The sequence below is a fragment of the Chanodichthys erythropterus genome, chromosome 11 (genome assembly GCF_024489055.1).
Source record: "Chanodichthys erythropterus isolate Z2021 chromosome 11, ASM2448905v1, whole genome shotgun sequence".
Lineage (NCBI taxonomy): Eukaryota > Metazoa > Chordata > Actinopteri > Cypriniformes > Xenocyprididae > Chanodichthys > Chanodichthys erythropterus.
Genome location: NC_090231.1, coordinates 31,616,707 through 31,636,788, shown reverse-complemented (window position 1 = coordinate 31,636,788; position 20,082 = coordinate 31,616,707). Strand labels below are relative to the sequence as shown.

Below are 20,082 nucleotides of genomic sequence, written 5' to 3'. Positions count from 1 at the left end.
TATTCACATCTGCATTTGTTAATAAACTATTAAAAAGAATGTAAAAAGGCATCAGATATCAAAACCGAAAAAAATAGACATGCAAAAAGGGAGCAAATCATTCATGACACTGGAGGGCTCTATGTGTTGCTAAAAGCAAGCTTGAATCACGACACAGAAACTACCATGTGAACAACTAACCACATTAAAGCAACATGAAAAGGGCTGAGCCCCCCGCTCCCAATCTACCTACCAGGGGGCCAGCTAAATGACAGGGTTACACTGTGATCCTTATGGACATGATTAATGGTGGAGAGAAAGGGAAAGAGAGGGGAGTGATGGGAGGATGTCTGGTTCTGCTTATGGTCCTGGAAATGAGATTAAAGGGAAAGCTCCAAACAGATTGAATTGTATTTGCCATAATTGCTGAGAACAGCTTATGCAGGGCAGGCCACAAATAACAGACTCATAAAAACAAGACCTTGCAAATGAAGGGGGAGAGAATCGTTTAAGCTATCAAATATACAAAAATGTTAAATTAATTAGGTGTGGGATGAGTTTGGAGCTTTAGAAAATGACCTTAAGCATCTTTACTGGAAATGTAGGACAAGTGACTGAGATGACAAAATGACAAGGAGACTTACTAAAGCACACTGTAGAAACTAAGAGGGGAACACAACATTGATTCTGTTGGAGTGTTACAATTTTTACTCTTACCTTAATATAGCACAAAAAAAAACAATGACCTTTATTGAAAGAAAAATATTCTTTCCTTTGTATTTGTAAACCTCATTTTGTTTCAAAGGTAAGTTAAACGCTAAGGTACAAATCAATGCAAACCACATGAGGAAAAAAAGCTCTCAATCTTGATCTGATTGGATTTAAAGTAACAACATGTGTGTTCACTTCAAGAAGAGTGAGAGGGGCTGGAAAGGCCTGCCAAAGGCAAGGTTCACTTCAAGACACTCTGAGACAACTGGGATTAATCTTTTTCATTTGCACACAGTCAGTTTAGTCTAAAATAGGCACTTTTATTGATGTTAGACTCAAAATTTTGCAAAACAAAAAGAAAAAAAAAGGAGAGAAAATGTCTATGAAGGAAGCGCACAGACTAACTGATAACCATAAGAGCACAGTTAGAATGTAATACTAATAAATAATGAAACCATTACAATTAGTCATTCCCAACAGAGAAAACCAATAGCATCCGTTAATTCCAATCAAACTAAATGGTACAACAGTGGTGTTTTTAAAATAAATCAAATCAATCCTGGAAAGCCATGGTTGGGAACTCTGAGTTTCCAATCAGATATTCTAAAATTAAAGGATAATTTGACTTAGTGACAGTTTAGATGAAAAAAAAAAAAAGGATCCACAAAATATAAAGCATGTCAGTCTACAGTCATGTTCTGAAACCTGAACAGATTATTGTGCCTTTCCATTCCAGTCCTGCTGAATTCTGTAATAGTTACCACAAACATGGTGTTCATTAATCAAAAGTAGTACAAAGCCATGTAAAAGGTGATATCAGATTTGGGAAGCATCAAAAGGGAGAATTCCTAAATGCATCACATTCTCCTACACAAAAGCACACATCAAACTTGGCCAGCCAAGTCACACCACTAGATGGCGATATCAGCCAGGATACAGAAACATGAAGGATAGAGTGTTATGAAAGTCCTCAGTGTTAAAATGTTTTCCTCATACAATCATTTATGAGACGTGGTCTGCTGTTGTCACTGCAGAAGCAAAGCAATTTTACATTAACACTTTACTAAAAGAACTACTCCATCCTATATCACCCAACCCAATAGACACTCACTGACTCAAATACACCACCCGCATTTGAAACAATGACCCAGTGTATGGACATGTGCCCGGGCAAAACTGCAAAAGATGCGTGTAAGATGAAGCTGCAGTGATGTGCTCTGATCTTTGGAGTCCCAAACAAGTGTACAAATGATGTTTACTGTGGTATCAGAGCTGTGCAATTATGCTCTTACTCTATACTGTATGAGCATAAGCTTACATGTGATAAAATGTAATAATATCACTGTGCAGGACTGACTATGCCACTGGCATTTCATAAAACATAGATGGCCCAAGAACTGCCTCTGCCCACCACTCCACTCAAGCCTTAAAGCTAATTTCCCTAGTGTTGAAAGATCTGTTTCCCCTAAACAGGTCATTACTTTAACCACTGAAGAGGACACAGTAGTGCTAGACTGAGAACAGCATTTTAAAATCTCTCTAAAGGGATGCATTTCTCATTAATAAACCACACACGTAGCTTAGATCGAGGCTATAAGAGAGGAGGGAGGGAATGTTCTTCTTTAAACTGTAGTTAGGTTATTTCAACATGAAATAAGGAGGTACATGAGACTCTCTCTTAGTTAAGCCAATATGCTTCATTAAGATCAAATCATTATTCATTGCCTCTCATGTTTATGATTTATGTGTTTTTGGATGAGTTTAGATATCCCTAGTGCTATATTTAGTATTGTCACTAGGCACATCTATATTACAGATACTATAATTCATACTGTTAGTAGCTACACACAACACCAAACCAAATCAGAACATATCAAATGTTACAAAACGTGACTTTGAGTGAAGTACACCAGAGCAGTATCAAACTGCACTGAGCTGAATGGGAGGTTACTGTGTGAATGATGAATTGGAGTCAGTGTGGTCTCAGTGTGTCGAGTTCAACACACAAAACCTTGTCTCATTCGAATGATCTGCAGTAAGGCAGCTTGGACATCTTCATCCATGTGACCCTGAAAGAAAACATGAGACCGGTATTCAGTCAAATCCATTCAAATCCATCTTCAGAATTGCAACTACAGACTATGACCTGTACACTGTAACATTATTATGAACTTCTGAACTCCTTACTATAACAGTATTGTTGATCTCTGCAAGTCATTTATGACCCAAGAGGTCATGATGAATGGCCTTGTTAAATGAGCAAAATAAAAGGAAATGCTACTGCAAAAAAGAAAAAAAAAAAACTTCACACTCAACACACATTTATATACAATTACCTGTGCTGCACTGAGAAGATGAGTTCGATAAATTGAAACCACTTCTCTATGTTGCCTCTCAGCATCCTGTTTAGATGGAAAAAGAGGAGACATTTCAGGGGTCGGGAATCTTTTTTCACCAAAGAACCATTTTTTTCATTTTTCGTTAATGTATTATTTTCTGTATTTATTTATACTGTAAGAGCCAATTCAATAAAAACAACTTTATTTAGGTTCATAGCCAACTCAAAAATAGAAAAAGGCAACAGACAATAGGTAACGTTTCATTATAGAAATAATTGTGCAGGGCTTTCACTTTGAGTTTGTTTCCACCTGAGCAGCATAAAACCTCTTTAGTATTTTGTGTGTGTGGAGGTCTTAAAGGTGCTAAAGAGGATCTTTTCGTTGACTGAGAAACCAAAGACTGTTAGTGAGTTTTTGAAATGAGCGCATGCGTAAGAACAACCCCCCCTCCTTCACAGCTCAGTTCAAGGGAACGCCGCCCAAAACTTGTGCACGAGTATTGGAACACGAGTGTTTACCACCGGCATTCGCTGTGTCGTGTTAGTGGATTCATTATGTCGGACTCACCGCAGGTAACTCATAATCTGCAGTTGTTACTCCTGTCTCCTGACAAAAACATCGCATGCGGTGCCTGTGGAGTGTGGAAAGTTACTGGAGCGCGCAGCCGCGCTCGTCTCTCACAAGGAACGTCACGGCAGTGATTGACAAGCCAGAGGGCCAATCAGATTGGCTGATGTTTTTAAGGCCCTACCTCGTGCACAGATGATGTATATTAACATTATTCCTTTCAGTGCACCTAATAAATAGTCTTTTATCAGTTAGTAAAGACAGTTTCAAGTAATATTGCAAAAATGTATAAAACAAAACATCCTCTTTAGCACCTTTAACATTAACTTTTTTGCTCACTAGCTACTAGTGGATATATATTTTTAATATTATCTCATAATTTGGTAGCAGGTATATTAAGCTGCTGTCACTTTAAGACCTGACACACAGATCTATTATACTGTTACACATGCGTTTTCTTTCTCAACTGTTTACACTCACTTAAAACATAACTGACTGCGTTATATTCACCATATTCACCAATATTCACCAAGACAGGCATTTTGACATTATTTTGTTTGTATTTGACTGTTTAAGCGCAATAAGCAGCGGAAAAACACTCAATTTAGTACTGAGAGGTGGCTTTATGTGCGCGCACTTTGGGTGTGAGCACAAAATCTGCGGAAATGTATAAAATTATGTGCAAATCCAAGCAAAAATTCAAGCCCTGTAATACCAACAACCAGAGCAAATGGAAGGAGTGAGTAAAGGGAGGCAGGTTTGTGTGTCAACTCGCTATCATAGACACGAGAGAGCAAGAAAGCGCAGCTGGTATCATGTATCTATTCAGCGGAAAATGAGTATTGGAAGCATTTCAGATATTTCAGGATCAATATTTTTGACACTACATTACATTTAGTTTATTCTTTCAGATGCCTTTTTAAAAGACTACAATTGAAAAATGTATATATTGTATATACAATTCAACCCGCCAAAGTGGCTAGTAGGAGTGACTGCATTACACGCCACAGCTGAAATCCACCCGCATTTTTTTATGCTCCTCTGAATTCTTACTTTTCGCTATTTTTACAAACTAACAAGGCAGCTGCTTGTACCTGAGCACCAGCAAAAGAATATGGATGTCAGTCCTGTATTTGACTCCTTAATATGGTTGCATACACAAATAGAGACTATTGTTGTCAAAAGTACCGGTACTTTGGTACCAAGTCGGTACTGAAATTTTAAAAAAATGTGACGGTACCCGCATTTCTGTAGTACTGGTAGTACCGAGAATCTGGGTATATTCGGTACCCACTGATAGGACTGGGGCAGTATTTACGTGAATATGACACGAGTGAAGCACAAAGCTGTGTTTACAGAAGAAATAATAGGTTAGAAATTAAATGTGACATTGCAGCCATGGAAACATGTTGGTTCATGTCGAATTAGAGAGAGAAACGTCCATAAATTTAAGCATTGTATTGTGTTTTGTGAATCGCGATCTGGTCACGCGATTAGCAGAGAATTTAACAATATTCCATTAGTTATTCCACTGAACATGGAATCTGTTTCTTTTCCCAAATCTTCACTCATGCAGGGGATTTAAACATTTCTTTCTTTCGTTCGCATTAAGGCCTATTATAGGCTATTCGCATTCTTTACTGTGGTAAAGTTGAAAAAACACCGTAAGGCAGAAACCTTTTTGCCTGCACGTCAATTTCTATTTAACACAGTTTGCGCTTGTTATTAGGCTTTATTAGGCGAGTCAAGTTTATTTGTATAGCGCGTTTCACACAAGCTGGTGATTTTTACTTTCGCTTTGTCTGGCAGCGCAAAATCAAACATAGCCTGAATGTCTGAAGATAAAACTCGCTCTTCAGACCTTTTACAACAAGTGTCAGTTGCTTGTAACATCAGGAGATAACAAAGATATTATTAAAGAGAAATGGTCTCTTTCCTGCTCGTGTCCCACATCCCTCTCAAAGCGTAGAGCATAGGTTATATCCAAGACTATAATAACGGGACTTTGGCTATATGACGCATCTTTGTGTGGAAATAAAAAAAAGAATGCTTTTTGAAATAATATTTAGCTTTCTTATTATTTAGGTTACCATTATTTACCTATATTTATTTCAGTTTTACAGGCTGTAGTGTGTTGTTTCACTGACGAAATAGCTAAAATAAACACGCACGTCTGTTACCCATGTTGAAAAAAGGAGCATATGCTGGTAAAGTAGGTTTTGAAGCTGGTATGCTGGTTCATGCTGGTCCAGGACCAGTTTAGGACTAGCATGGACCAGCAGGACCAGTTTAGGACCAGCACTTGACCAGCATACAGCTGATGTTTTTAAGGCCCTACCTCGTGCACAGATGATGTATATTAATATTATTACTTTCAGTTCACCTAATAAATAGTCTTTTATTAGTTAGTAAAGACAGTTTCAAGTAATATTGCAAAAATGTATAAAATAAAACATCCTCTTTAGCACCTTTAAGATTTAAATGATAAACTCGCTTGACTGATAATTTCCAGTTTTATGGATGTCTTTAATATTTACTTTAATCACTGTCACAATGGTTACTGGTGATATTCATGGTAAGCGCGATAATACAATATGAGTTTGTGACTTGTGCTGTTTGAACGGAACATTTCTAGAATCAGATCTGTAAGTAAATGTATATAAATATTAGTGCGGTCAATCAATTAAAAAAAAAATTAATTATTCGCACATTTTTTTCTCTAATTAATCATGATTAAAAACACTGGAGTTTTTAATATTTTTTTTTATTGTAATAATTTCAGTGTTACTCTCCAAATTAATGTAAAAACAACTTAAAAGACAGTATATTTTAAATAATTGTTTAATGGCATCTTTTTATGAATGAAGACCAGTAGCACTGATACTAATACTGGTACTGATGTCTCTATGAAATAGATGTAAAAACATTAATTAAAGAAATTCAACATTACTGTATAACTGAAAGCAATCAATTTCAACATTTATTAGGCTTTAAAAAAATAACTTAAATTTAAGTGAACTTAAAACAAACTTCACATAAACCTTATGTCATATTTACTTGTGGCATTCCTACCTGTCTAACAGGTATATACAGAAATTGAACAAAGTTACCAAACACTTAACAGTCTTCACTGCATAAATAATAAATAATCTAAAAAAAAAAAAAAAAAAAAAAAAAAAGTAGCTTCCGCAACAATTAAGTAATTGTATTTTGTAATTGTAATTGTAACTGAAACAATTGTAATAGTAACTTCCGTATCAATTATTATGAATTCAAAGATTGCATGAACATTTTTTGGTCCTGAGACTTCCACAGAAGATATACTATAAGTACATTTTTTTAAAAATATTTAAACCACTTGTATTATTAATTGCCATCAGGATGAGAAGAGAGATTCAACCAGTATAACAAAAAGTGTTTATGAGAAACATTACCTACTCTACCTTTAAGTAAAAGGAGACCATTTAATTCAGAATAACACCAAATCTTGGAAGACTCCTTAATAATTAGGGCTGGACGATTAATTGAAAAGTAATCGAAACCGAAATTCAGAACCTCTAACCGACATAATTTTCCCATGTCGGTTATTTCGTTTTTTTAATCCTGTTAATACTTCCCCCTTAAAAACATACTGCCGTGTGTAGCCACATGACTCATGTAGACACATGAGTCCGCCCCGTCCAGTCAGTGGCATAAAAGCAACATGGAGGTGAACGCCGGTTCAACACATAGTGATGGTGCGTGAGCGGTAAGCCTTGCGTCTTCACTAAACTTTGTCAGTTGTATTTGTTTTAAGGTTTGCCAGTTTGGACATTTAAGCGATTTTAGACTATGGGATGTATATTACCAAAGCTACCGTGCTCACGCAGCTGCATTGTGGCACAAACACTCAGACAAACAGTAGCTGCGCAAAACGTGAAGATCGCGCACACAGAGAGGAACGCAGAAACTAGTTGTCAGCGCTGTCCTGTGATTTATCACTAAAGTAGCTTAGAAACTCAAAACTTATTTTTTCCTACTTTTGAAGGAACTATTTACAACCCACAGCTTCACAATTAATAGAGAGACAGTATGATTAATTCACACATGCAATCGCTCTCATTACTGGTACTGTGCTGATTTATCTGTATCGGATTTACAACGAGCAGAAATCTTTAAGAAATGTTACGAACCATAGATAAAATAACTGCTGATAGTGAGCTGTTATGTCAGATCACTCTTTCAATAGGAAAAAATATCCCACCTTTAATAGTCAATCATATTTACAGTACAAACCTTGTCAGTGAACTATGAGGGCACAAAAAAACCCAAACAAACAAAATAATCGTTTATTAATCATAATCGAGGTAAAATGTTCAATTAATCGAGGTTTTGATTTTAGGTCATAATCGTCCAGCCCTATTAATATTATCCTGTTACTGCTGAAATAACCTGAGGGAGAAAGAAATCGCTCCCTCAGTCCATTCCATCACCTATCAGTCCCAGTTTTGTTTTCTTTTTTCCCCCATAGAATAGAAGGCTCTAGAATCTATTATAAAAGCAAGTCAGTCAGTAAGTCAGTGGGTGTATTTTTTTAGTCCAAGGTCGATGGCATGTCATATTTGTGGGCAATTATAAACAAATCCACTGGTATGTGCATACAAACAGAAGTACTCACAGCCAGCTGCTGCTGAAGGCTCTTGACCTGGGCTTGGAGTGTGTCAATGTGTTGAGTCTGTCTCTTGTTGGGCGTGTTGCCAGCATAAGCCAGCTGGGATAAGCCATTCAGAGCCTGTTTTAGCCTTTCAACATCTGCCAACAGTTCTGTGATCTGAAACAGAGAACACCTTGCTTATAATCAGACAAAATATCAGGCACTTACCGAAAAAGCACTTCCACATAACAAATTAGTATAACCTTCTCACCCTTTTGTCTTTGAGCTCAGTCTGCTCTGATGACGCTTGAATCCTCTTCTGTAGTTCTCCAATGGTGCTGAGTGATTCCTCATATCTCTCTTTCAGATCTCTGATTTCCTTCTCAATGGAGGCGCTCTTTATCTGCAGGGCCTCAGTTTCTGCTCTAGCCCTCTTTTCACCTTCCCTGGCCTCGGTTGTTTCCCTGTGCAGATCCTCATATCGCTCATCCAGTCCTGACAGCCGATCACCAAGTTCACGCACCTTCTCCTCCAGCTTGTGCTTTTCAGCTCTGAGCTCGGACACCTGTTCTTCATAGCTGCGGAGGTCATCAAGAGCGTGTGTGGCCCTGAGGAGCTCAGTCTGCAGAGTGGCTACATCCTCAGCCCTCTGCGCACTGGTTTCTTCCTCCTCCCGCAGTGCCAAGCGAAGCTTGTTGACCTCACACTCCAGAGCTTCTTTAACTTGGCTATGCTGGGTCTCGTCACAGCTCTGACTCTGGAGTTGTTTTTCTAGTTCTTGAACACGCTGGACTTCCAGTTTATGAGCTTCATGTAAGCACTTGCACTCCTTCTGCGCTTCCTGCAGGCTCCCACACAGAGAACTCTGCATGGCCTCAAACTGCTCCAGATGGATATACTCACTGTTTAGTTTCTTCTGGAGACTCTGGATCTCAGAGTTGCACAATGCGTTTTGCTCCTCTAGTTCGGCCCGCTGGATTGTAACCTCTTTATATTGCTGCTCTAGCTCCACCAACTTCAGACTCAGCTCCTCAACCTGGCCCTTGCAGCGGTCCTCCACTTCTTTGTACTTCTCACTGGACAAAAGCCCTGTCTGAAGTTTCTGCTGCAGAGACGCTATGTCTTCTTTCAATTTTTCATTCTCTAGTCTTTGGCTTTCCCCTTTGGTCTTTTCATTATTGTAGATCTCCTTCACTTCAGCAAGTTTATCTGCCAAGTCCTTCAAAGTGGTGTTGAAATAAATCTCTTTTTCCTCCATAGCAGTCAATGGAACAAACTTCAACTGCAATGCCTCTTGAATAGTATCCAACTCTTTCTTCTGTGCTTCGATTTCCTCGTGTAGCTTTGACGCACTCTCTTGAGCACACTGGTACTTTGAGTTGGCATCTCTAGCTCGTCCCTCTGCTTCTGATAAAGCTTTACTCATTGTACTTTTGAATACCTCATGTTCCACAAGGCTGATATAATCATTTTCTAACTTGGCCTGCACATTCTCAAACTCTTCTTTCAACATAGCATTTCCTTCTTTCGCCTTCTGTAACTCCTTGTCCCGAACTTTACAATCATCCTCCAACTTTGCGATTTCAATCTTGGCTTTCTCCAAAGCCTCATCTAACTCCATCCGCACTCTCTCATACTCCTCCTTTGTGACAAACTCAGTGTCAAAGCTCTTCTTTAGTGTTGCTTTTTCAGCTGCCAAAATCTCAAGTTCATTGACTTTCTCCTGGTATTTATCCCGAAGACTGTAAAGATCTCCTCCCAGTTCTGTGTTGCGTTCTGTGAGTGCAGCCATCTCACTCTCATAACGTTCACAGGGGATGTACATGCTCTTCAGGTTGGTAATGTTCTCACAGAGAGAGGTCTTCTCCTCCTGCAGCCTCTGTATCTGCTCCTCAGCATGTTTTCTCTTCTCCATCTCCTCTGCCAACCTAACCCTCAACTCCTCCACAGCAAGTCCCATAGACCTCTTCACCTCCTCGTGGTTTTCTAAACTTACAAACTTGGTCTTCAGATTGTTGCTGAGTTCCTGCAGCTCCTCTCTAAGCAGTTCTCTCTCATCCTCACCCTCCTCCACTTCACAAATTAATGACTGACACTTTGCAGTGACATCAGCAAGTTTCTTCTTCAAGTTTGAGCTTTGCTCCTCCAGAGCAGCCCGGACTCGTTCGTGCTCTTGCAGGGGGACAGTTTGTCGGTCGTCCATCGCACGGTGGAGCTCAGCCACTTCCTCCAGCACACGGTCATAATCTTCCCTTAACTCAGCCAACTGTAGCTCCTTCTCATCCACAGCATTGGTGAGGAGGTTCTTCATGTTGTCAAACTTTTCTCCTGGAACCATTGACGTCAACCTGACCTCTGCAGTCTTCACTTGACCCTCCATGTTTAAGAGCATTTCTTCCATGTCTTTATGGTCCTCTTGCATTGCGCTCAGCTCTGCGGTGAGCCTCTCAACCTCCACAGCCAGAAGTCCTTCACTTTTTTTATACTCCTCCAATGCTTTCTCACTCTGCTTCAAATGGTTCCTGACCCGTCCAACCTCAGCAGAAGCTCCCTCATACTTTGCCTTCATATCATTCAGCTGTGCTTTGAGGTCATCAACAACTTGGTTATTGAGATGGTCCTTTACCGCCACCACATGAGCCTGAAGTTGTTTCACCTTTGACTCAGACTCCATCATTCGCTTCTGCACATCTCCCATGGCTTCCTCCAGCTCACGTACCTGCTGGTCTGACTCGCATTTGATGGTCTCACACTTCTTGGTAAGCTCCTCGCACTCCTGGGACTTGCACGCTAGAGCCTTTTTGAGGTGGCCCACCTCCTCTTGTGCAGCCTCTTGCTGTCTGCGGACACAGTCAAGCTCTTGATGAAGTGTCTCAGGAACACCAGCCACTGGCCGAGACAGCTCCAAGGGTCGAGAGACAGATCGGGATGGTCCTGTAGGCTGCAAGATCTGAATTCAAACACAAGTGAGAATTATTAATCACAGAATATTGAGTGGCAGAATACTGAGTGGATAGTTACTATGCCAAAGTGGAAAAGCCTGGAAAGAGCCTACAATTTTTATTTTTCACAGCTTTCTTTTTCCACATTAGACAGGCACAGTTACAAGATATTAGGGAAAATAAATCTAGTCTGTAGATTTATATAATTGAGTAACAGAAGATGGAATGGTTCCCATCCTTTTTCCTCACATGGGTTCATACAAGGACTAAAAACTTTTAAAAGAAAACTTTATCTAGGCCACATCCCAAGTCAGACATCTGATCCTACTTTAACAGGTGCACTTTAGCATATTTTTAAAGTGTGCAGTGACCTCTAACTTAGGTGAGAGTAAAGTCGTCTCCGGTGCTAATGTGACAACAAAATTGCATCCACCACATCTGCCCAAAAGCTGAACCCAGGTATATTATGTCCCTCCAGAGAATAGAGCTAATAAATCATAAACCTGTCTGACACTGCAGGCTATGGAGGTTCTGAAATGAAACGAGAGAGAGCAACTTATCTGACTGCCACTGCCTCTCCTAAGCTTAACACCGCTGACATAGACAGTCTGCTCGCTGCATTACTGAACATAAGAAGGAAAAAAAGAAGCTAAATTTCCAAACCTTGGGAACCTTGTGCATGTTCAGCAAACCTTTAGAATCATTTCTTGATTTTACATTTAAGCATTTGCACTTGAAGTCTGATGCCGTTGTTGAACTCCAGGAGCAAAATCAGCAAAATAATTGTAACCCTCTTAATTATTAAAATATATATACTCATGGACAATGTTTAATATTTATTACATTTAGGCATTTTGGAGATTTAATTACTGATTGACAGGGGTTGGAATTAGGTCAGCAACTGAATTTTGAAATCAAATGAATAGTTTCATTTGAACGCCTAAATGTTTTTAAAAAGTCCTTTGTTTATTAATTTGCAGCACATACAGACATTGAAGTGCATTTCTGTAAATGACCTCTGTTTGTATAAAAAAAATTATCTTCTCTAGTAACAGACAGTATGCCATACTTTAACAATAGACTTTAACATGTACATCACACAGAATTTCCTTTTAAGTACAGATAAAAACCCGTTAGTACGTAACAGTAAATTCCTTCAAGTTCCTCCCAGGTGGCATGTTTTAGAGCTGGTTTACACCAAGTAAATGATAAATAAAATATAATTAGTTTTTGGCTTTTGTAGAAATCTAAATTCACCTGAGCAGAGTCCAAGCTGTGTGACTGTCGAACTAGTACATTGTCTTTTCCTGCAGAAAAAGAACCCAGAATGAAAAAACACACATGACTGTACTTACAGAAATATGAAATTTTAAACATCCCTACAATCAACATTATCTCAAGATCAGCACAGTTTATATCGATGTCTCTAATATAAGGATGGCACTGTACTTAATCACAGTCTAAAGATTCAGATTTTAAAAAACAAAATCACCTTTGATCACAGACTGGCCAGGGTAATCTCCCTGTAAAATAAAAAACAGATTTATTCATCATTTCATCAAACTTTAATCACGCGTATCTGGATCTGGAGTTAAAAAGCAGCAGTCCTTGAGCATTTTGCAAAGATTTTCACTGACCAAATGGCTCCGCTGCTGGACTCTCACAGTCTCTAAGGCACGCACTCCTTCATCCTTCTCTTTGGCAGAAAGTAAAAGCTTCAGCTGTTCTCTCTGGTGTACAAAACAGATACACATGCATATTCAACAGCAACTCACACCCACGCTTAAAAAAAAATAAAAATAAAAAAACCTCCACCAAAACTATGATAGCAATGGGAAGAAAAAGAAGGATAGTGGACAGTGTCATTGTCTATTCTCATGAAAATGAGAACAGAAAATGATACTAGGACAGAAGAAAGTCTCTTCCAGGACAACACATAAATTACCTCCTTGTGAATGTCCTCCACTGTTGACTTTTCCTGAAAAAGGAAAGGACAGAAAGAGAGATCGAGAAAACATACATTACACAAGATGTCTGCAGAACTATTGCAAAATAACTACACAACTGCCTGCTCAGGTAAATACAGATGAGTATTTTGGCTTGAATTTAGTGCAGTGCTGAAAACTCCTGTGCAAATAAATTGGCCAATTATGAAAAGAGTGAAGGAACACCTGGCTGAGCTGCTGCTGAAGCATGTTAACTTTATCCAGCAGCGTCCTCTGTTCCTGGTGGAACTTCTTTAGAGACTCCTGTTGGCTCTCATTCTTTTTCTCCAGGTCCTAGAAAACACAATTACAGGCACAGTCACTACATGCCCACTCATTTGTATTAAATGTACAGGGGTCTCATTTATAAAGTTCCCGCGCAAAGGTTGTGATCTATAAAAACAAACTTGACGGGAGAATGTGCGCACCTTTAAGCAAACTTTGAGCCGTGCGTACGCACAGTCTGGAGACAAAGTGATATGAATTGAGATAGTAGATGTGCTACTTTCGATCACTTTTCCAGTGACACGCTGTTTTATGACAGCGAGGAGCGCTGGGAGCACAATAATTCCTCTTTAAACTAAACTGCAGATGTTATGACAAAATATTTTTTCGAGAATGACAATCAGTGATGCACACTTAACTTAGATATGGAAGACACTGCTGGATTCGGTGGTCGAACGGTCCGTTGTCCAGTTTGAATAGGTCAAAAGATAATATCTTACTGTACAGCCACAGCTGCATGTCATCTTCAAACAATTACCATTTGAAGGATATATTTTAAGGAAAACGGTAAGATTTGCATGTTTTCTTTTTAAAATACTTTGTCAGTGACGCGCCGAGTCAGACAATTGTATTTACACTGCAATAAATAAGTAGTCCGATCGGTTTCCACTAAAAATAGCCTATAATCTTCCTAAAAGATATGTTCACCTCATCAGCAAAACTGCATAAATTTGCATAAAATACTATCTGGCCAGTGGAAATGAATGAATCAACTATCCTAAAACCTTTATCTGAAGTATTTTATACAATTTTGTTTTTATGGATATTTTGATATATTTATTCTAAAACAAAAAGAGGATATTGGATGATCTTTATCAATATAATGTGTGGCACAAATGGCATTTATAGTCCATACCTAATATTTTCCAATGTCTTGTACCTTTGACGGTGTTAACCATGGTGTCACGTGGTTGGGAACGTGTATGGAAATTATATGCAGATGAGGTTATGCATAGTAAAACTAGGCGTCGTAAGCTCCATTTATGGTTATTTCGGGGAGGAGACAGGGTGGAGATGCACGTACGCATGCATCTTCCGCTGACTGGGATTTATAAAGGGATTTATGCGCCGGTTCTGGCGTACGCATGGTTTTATAAATCTGATTTGTTTTGTGCGTACGCAGAATCTAGCTTTTGCGCGTACGTACACTTTTAGTAGGGATCCTACGCACAGTTTTATAAATGAGACCCCAGATCTTTTACGCAGGTAAAAGAATGTGTAAATGAACATGTAAAAGGAACAGAATAAGACCCAGTATAAGTCCAGGTCTAATACTAACATTAAAAAGACAAACAATTTACTGGCAACAATCATGGAGTTGAATGGCCCTCACCTGTATGATCTTCTCATGGTTAGAGGTTTCAGAGGCCATCTCCACAGACTGCAACTGACACAGACAATAAATATCAGAATAAAATGATAAATCCAACAAAAATGGCCAGGATTACTAATATAATTTCAGAGTCCTTGGTATCTTTGTAAATCAGTGGAGTGGTTATAAATCTGAGAAATGCCACTTGCAACAATAAAATGTATCGTTATCATTTCAGTCCTAACAGATAGGCTAATATTATTTCTATACACTAGAGAATATGATTATTCAGATGCAAAACTGTGCTGTGGGTTGAGAAATAGCATATACTTTCATACACTTCTTACAAATCCCAATTAGAAACAAGAGGCTGCAGTTTACAGGTGCTGGTCATATAATTAGAATATCATCAAGTTGATTTATTTCACTAATTCCATTCAAAAAGTGAAACTTGTATATTAAATTCATTCATTACACACAGACTGATATATTTCAAATGTTTATTTCTTTTAATTTTGATGATTGTAACTGACAACTAAGGAAAATCCCAAATTCAGTATCTCAGAAAATTAGAATATTACTTAAGACCAATACGATTGTGTGCCTCTCCTCTCTTCCTCCAGACTTTGGGACCCTGATTTCCAAAGGAAATGCAAAATTTACTTTCAGAGAAGAGAACATAACTTTGGACCACTCAGCAGCAGTACAGTCCTTTTTGTCTTTAGCCCAGGCGAGACGCTTCTGACGCTGTCTGTTGTTCAAGAGTGGCTTGACACAAGGAATGCGACAGCTGAAACCCATGTCTCGCATACATCTGTGCGTAGTGGTTCTTGAAGCACTGACTCCAGCTGCAGTCCACTCTTTGTGAAGCTTTCCCACATTTTTGAATGGGTTTTGTTTCACAATCCTCTCCAGCGTGCGGTTACCCCTATTGCTTGTACACTTTTCTACCACATCTTTTCCTTCCCTTCGCCTAATTAATGTGCTTGGACACAGAGCTCTGTGAACAGCCAGCCTATTATGCAAGACATTTTGTGTCAATGGTCATCTTTTGGACAACTGTCAAGTCAGCAGTCTTCCCCATGATTGTGTAGCCTACAGAACTAGACTGAGATCATTTAAAGGCCTTTGCAAGTGTTTTGAGTTAATTAGCTGATTAGAGTGTGGCACCAGGCATCTTCAATATTGAACCTTTTCACAATATTCTCATTTTCTAAGATACTGAATTTGGGATTTTCCTTAGTTGTCAGTTATAATCATCAAAATTAAAAGAAATAAACATTTGAAATATATCAGTCTATGTGTAATGAATGAATATAATATGAAGAGTTAATTTGCAAAATACGATAAACGCCATTTAAAAAAAAAAAAAAAAATGAACTAAATGCTGTGCATTATTCTCCATGTATAGCACGTTCTGTACCCTAAATCCATTTTGTCAGAAAAGCCGGTTTTGTCCACTGTCAGGCATCGCAAGTTCACGTTTTACAGCAGAAGCCGACAAGCGCCCTTGCTGTTTGTGTACAGAAACCGTTAAGTCCGTTTTAGAAATTATTATATATAAAAACATACTTTCAATTATTTAATTTACCTGTATTTTTTAGAGTTATTATTACTTAATCAAAACAACCCAACTGCAGTTTGATTGATATTACTTGGAATGCACAATAAAAAAAAAATGATTTGTGAGAATTCATAAAAATGGAGTTACCCGTTTTCGCAAATAAACTCTTCATATACAAGTTTCACTTTTTGAATGGAATTAGTGAAATAAATCAACATTTTGATGACAGTCTAATTATATGACCAGCATCTGTATTTCTACCATGATCCATGATAATTACAGCTTGACCTTTTTTGCAGCACATTTAATGCCTACAAGGCATTTTATTAATTAACAAATTAATACTGTTTTGTGCAGACTCAGCTTACATCAGTGAAAAGTGGTTGAATTATAAAAATTGCTGGATATGGTTTTAGAGAAAATTTAATTTTGCATTACTTTCATTGAACACTGGGTGGCAGTAGTGTTTACTTTTAGCAGTGTTTACTGCTACAGCGCTTCAGTTGCTAATGCAGGTGGGGTCAGATTAGTGCATCAAGATATTGGGAGACTTGGTATGTGATAAGGAATTATATTAGCCTGAAATAGTGTATTTTCCATTTAATATGATAGATGCATAACTGCTGAAATGAGAAACAAAGAATCTCTCTGCTCATTAATCATAAATCTAATTTGTATGATTCCAGTCTCATTGCTTTAGACAGCTCCAGTGAAATTACAATGAGAATGAAGGCAGCCTTTCTCTGTGCAGTATGTGTGGGGAAAATATATCAGTTCATTTGTGAGACAGTTATAAAACTGAGAAACTAACAAAAGTTAATCACCAAGGGGAAGTTTTAACCTTGCTGTGATTGAGTTCAGCCTGTCCGTTTCTTTAAACTCTCATCCACAGGGAGATGCTCAGAATAAAACGGGCTGAAATGCTGTGCATACCTGTCTCTTTTTCAGTTCCATCTTGGCAGCTTCTTTTGCTGTGAATACAAACAGGTAAACATTAATTAGCAATACATGGAACAAGCAAAATAAAAAAATAGGAGGATTGAGATGTTTTTCCCCCTTAATGAGCTATGGAATATACGAGTAGTTCTTTCTTTCACTCAGAAATATGAAGCTGAAAAGACAATGCTCTACACTCTTTAAGGAGTGTGTGTCATAAGCTCTTGGGGCTTTGATCTCTATAACCTTACTATCTGATAAAGGTCTATTCACATTAAAATGATGCAACAAAGTAATGTGAACTGCAGGGGGGAAAAAGAATTTAAAAACTCAAATTGCATTCAACCGATTTACAATAAGAATGGCAAACATTTTCATTAGCCTCAGTGAAAAGTTTCAAACATGTGAAAAAGCATTCACATACTGGAAAATAAATGCAAAGGATAATGGAATGGAACAATAGAAGTAATGAGGTGATATAGGTACATCTTGTTACAATAATAACAGTGGTCGACTGTTCAAATATTGTCAGAAATTGCTTGGCATATCACTTCTTTTCGCTCCGTTTGTTCCTTTTAGAATGCTTATTCTGGACACATCATCCAAAAGGTTCTCCCTCCGTGAATCTGCAATGAAGGACAACCTTTTGTGCTTTCTCTCAATTACATCACTGACTGTCCAGCATTTTAGACTGCAAACTACTATCTATTCTGATGCAAATAATGAAATGCAACCAACCATAAAATCTTGCATCCATTCAAACTTTACAATCTCTGGACATGGTTAATGGTCACTATTGCAATATGGCTAATATTAATACAATATTTGGTCTAGAGTTTGTTTATGTCTTTGTCTGGTAAACCACATTGCTCTTGTTCATGCATTTACCAACATTTTCCAATTCAGTTTATGTCATGCTAGTAAATTTGAATAGTGTTTGGCCAATTAGAGGTACATTTTAATTCCTTTCAATTTATGATTTTAAGCACTGCTCTACAGCTCTAACAGTGTAGACATATGGGAGAGAGAGATATCATAAAAACAGGAAGCATAACAAAACCTTTTGTGGCACTGTCCAGGTAACTCTTGACAAGAGAGACAAGCTCTTGGTTTTTGCTGAGTCGTGTATAGTGATAACTGTCATGTCCAAAACCATCCACAGCAGTGACGTCAGCGCCATGTTTCAACAAAACGTCCACAGCATCCTTACACGCATATTCACAGCCCAAAATCAACGCTGTTCTGTGTGAACAAAGACACAAACACATCTTTAATAGGACTGACAATGACAGCAAAATACTACATTCAAACGTGCATCTGTGATTTTTCTAAACCATTGAGACAAGAACACTACAAAAAAATATTAATGTCCCTCCATTCACCATGTTTTGTCAATGCAAAAGGTAGCGATTTCCTGTGAATGTGTGAGACTTCGGATTCATTAGCCTCTATAGGTACTGTAAATAACTGAAGGAAGAGCAAGGGGCAGTAAACGGTAAAACCGCTTGTGCTACAAACCAATGTGTTTATGATTACGATAATAAATTAAAATGATAAAAATCAGCATGACAGACTGTTTTTGTACAGCTGAAATAACTGGTAGCAGCTGAAAATAAGGTAGATAAAGCTAAAGAGAAGTCAGAGAATTCAATATCTGAATAAAGCATGCATGGCAAGAAAAACAAGAAAAGAGCCAACAAAGACCAATAACTGAGAAATATGAATGCGTTACTTACTTATTCTGTTTGTCTCTGACTGTGATGTCACTTCCTCTTTCCAACAGCAGCTGACAGATGTGTGGATGACACATTTGAGTGGCAAGCACCAATGGGGTCCGACCATCCTACAAACACACACATATAAAAGCACACATTTGCATAAACTCAAACAGAAAAATCTCAGAAAGAACATTTGAGGAAAAAGTACCTCTGAGGGGAAATAAAAAAATACAGAACATTTGTCCAGGTAAAAAGAAAGACAATATAAAAACGTTATCAGGATATTAAATATTCCTCAAGCCACATATATTAACTCACAAAGTCGCTGGCATTAACTGATGCCCCGCTGTCACAGAGCAGCTTCACGCTGGAGGAGCAGCCGGCCATAACTGAAAAAAAAACAAAAAAAAAAAACAATAATAATATTTCTAAACATTTCCCCCAAGCATCCAAATTAGATTCAGTAGACTTATCTGACATCACGCTCAAAAAAATAATACTAAAAATATATGAATAAAATTCAAATCCTCCACTGGGCACTGAGCAAGAGCTCTAAATCTCACATGAAAGCCTTCTGAGGGAAGGAAAATAATTTCATGAACTACATCTTTTTGATTTCAACTGCTGCTGCCCAAAAGAATCCCATTTAAACGTTCATCCCTTGCCTCCATCCTCTGCTTCTCTACTCGTTGTAGGAGGCAGTAAAAAGGAGGAATGGAAACGCAAGTAAAATGGAGGGAGTGGGAAACCCACAAGCCAGGTCGAATAGAGGACTGCAGAGTTCAATTCCAACAAAACCTCAAAATACACAAAATCTTTTTGCTTACCAGCGTCATGCAAGGCTGTTCTTCCCTGCAGGTCCACATTTCCCACTGGGCAATTGTGCTGAAACACAAAACACCAGTCAGACAGTCAGTTCTCTCAGGCCATTCAACACTTTACAGCTGTTAAGATTTAAAAGGTCAGAGGATGAGATTAAACTTTCAAAAACATCCCTGATGACCGATTTCTCCTAAAAATATGAACAAAAATGAAGAACGGACCAGAACAACACAGGTGTGTGAGACTCTAGTTTGAATCTTTGAAATGATTCTGAACCCGAGAAGTGAAA

The 20,082-nt window shown here is 38.2% G+C and overlaps 1 protein-coding gene across 2 annotated transcripts in view; it reads right to left on the bottom strand.

Moving 5' to 3' along the window:
- Window positions 1-881: 881 nt before the first annotated feature.
- The window catches only part of uacab (uveal autoantigen with coiled-coil domains and ankyrin repeats b), a 65,607-nt gene continuing 46,406 nt past the window's right edge, over window positions 882-20,082 (bottom strand). For both annotated transcript variants that reach the window (XM_067399436.1, XM_067399437.1), the window contains exons 5-19: window positions 19,799-19,856; window positions 19,290-19,360; window positions 18,990-19,096; window positions 18,314-18,495; window positions 17,251-17,288; window positions 14,775-14,828; window positions 13,343-13,450; window positions 13,117-13,149; window positions 12,809-12,901; window positions 12,664-12,694; window positions 12,429-12,478; window positions 8,501-11,179; window positions 8,254-8,406; window positions 3,027-3,092; window positions 882-2,759 (exon numbers count right to left, since the gene is read on the bottom strand). In XM_067399436.1, coding sequence (XP_067255537.1) covers window positions 2,688-2,759; window positions 3,027-3,092; window positions 8,254-8,406; window positions 8,501-11,179; window positions 12,429-12,478; window positions 12,664-12,694; window positions 12,809-12,901; window positions 13,117-13,149; window positions 13,343-13,450; window positions 14,775-14,828; window positions 17,251-17,288; window positions 18,314-18,495; window positions 18,990-19,096; window positions 19,290-19,360; window positions 19,799-19,856 — 3,795 coding nt within the window. In that variant the 3' untranslated portion in view covers window positions 882-2,687. The remainder of the gene's footprint in view (window positions 2,760-3,026; window positions 3,093-8,253; window positions 8,407-8,500; window positions 11,180-12,428; window positions 12,479-12,663; window positions 12,695-12,808; window positions 12,902-13,116; window positions 13,150-13,342; window positions 13,451-14,774; window positions 14,829-17,250; window positions 17,289-18,313; window positions 18,496-18,989; window positions 19,097-19,289; window positions 19,361-19,798; window positions 19,857-20,082) is intronic.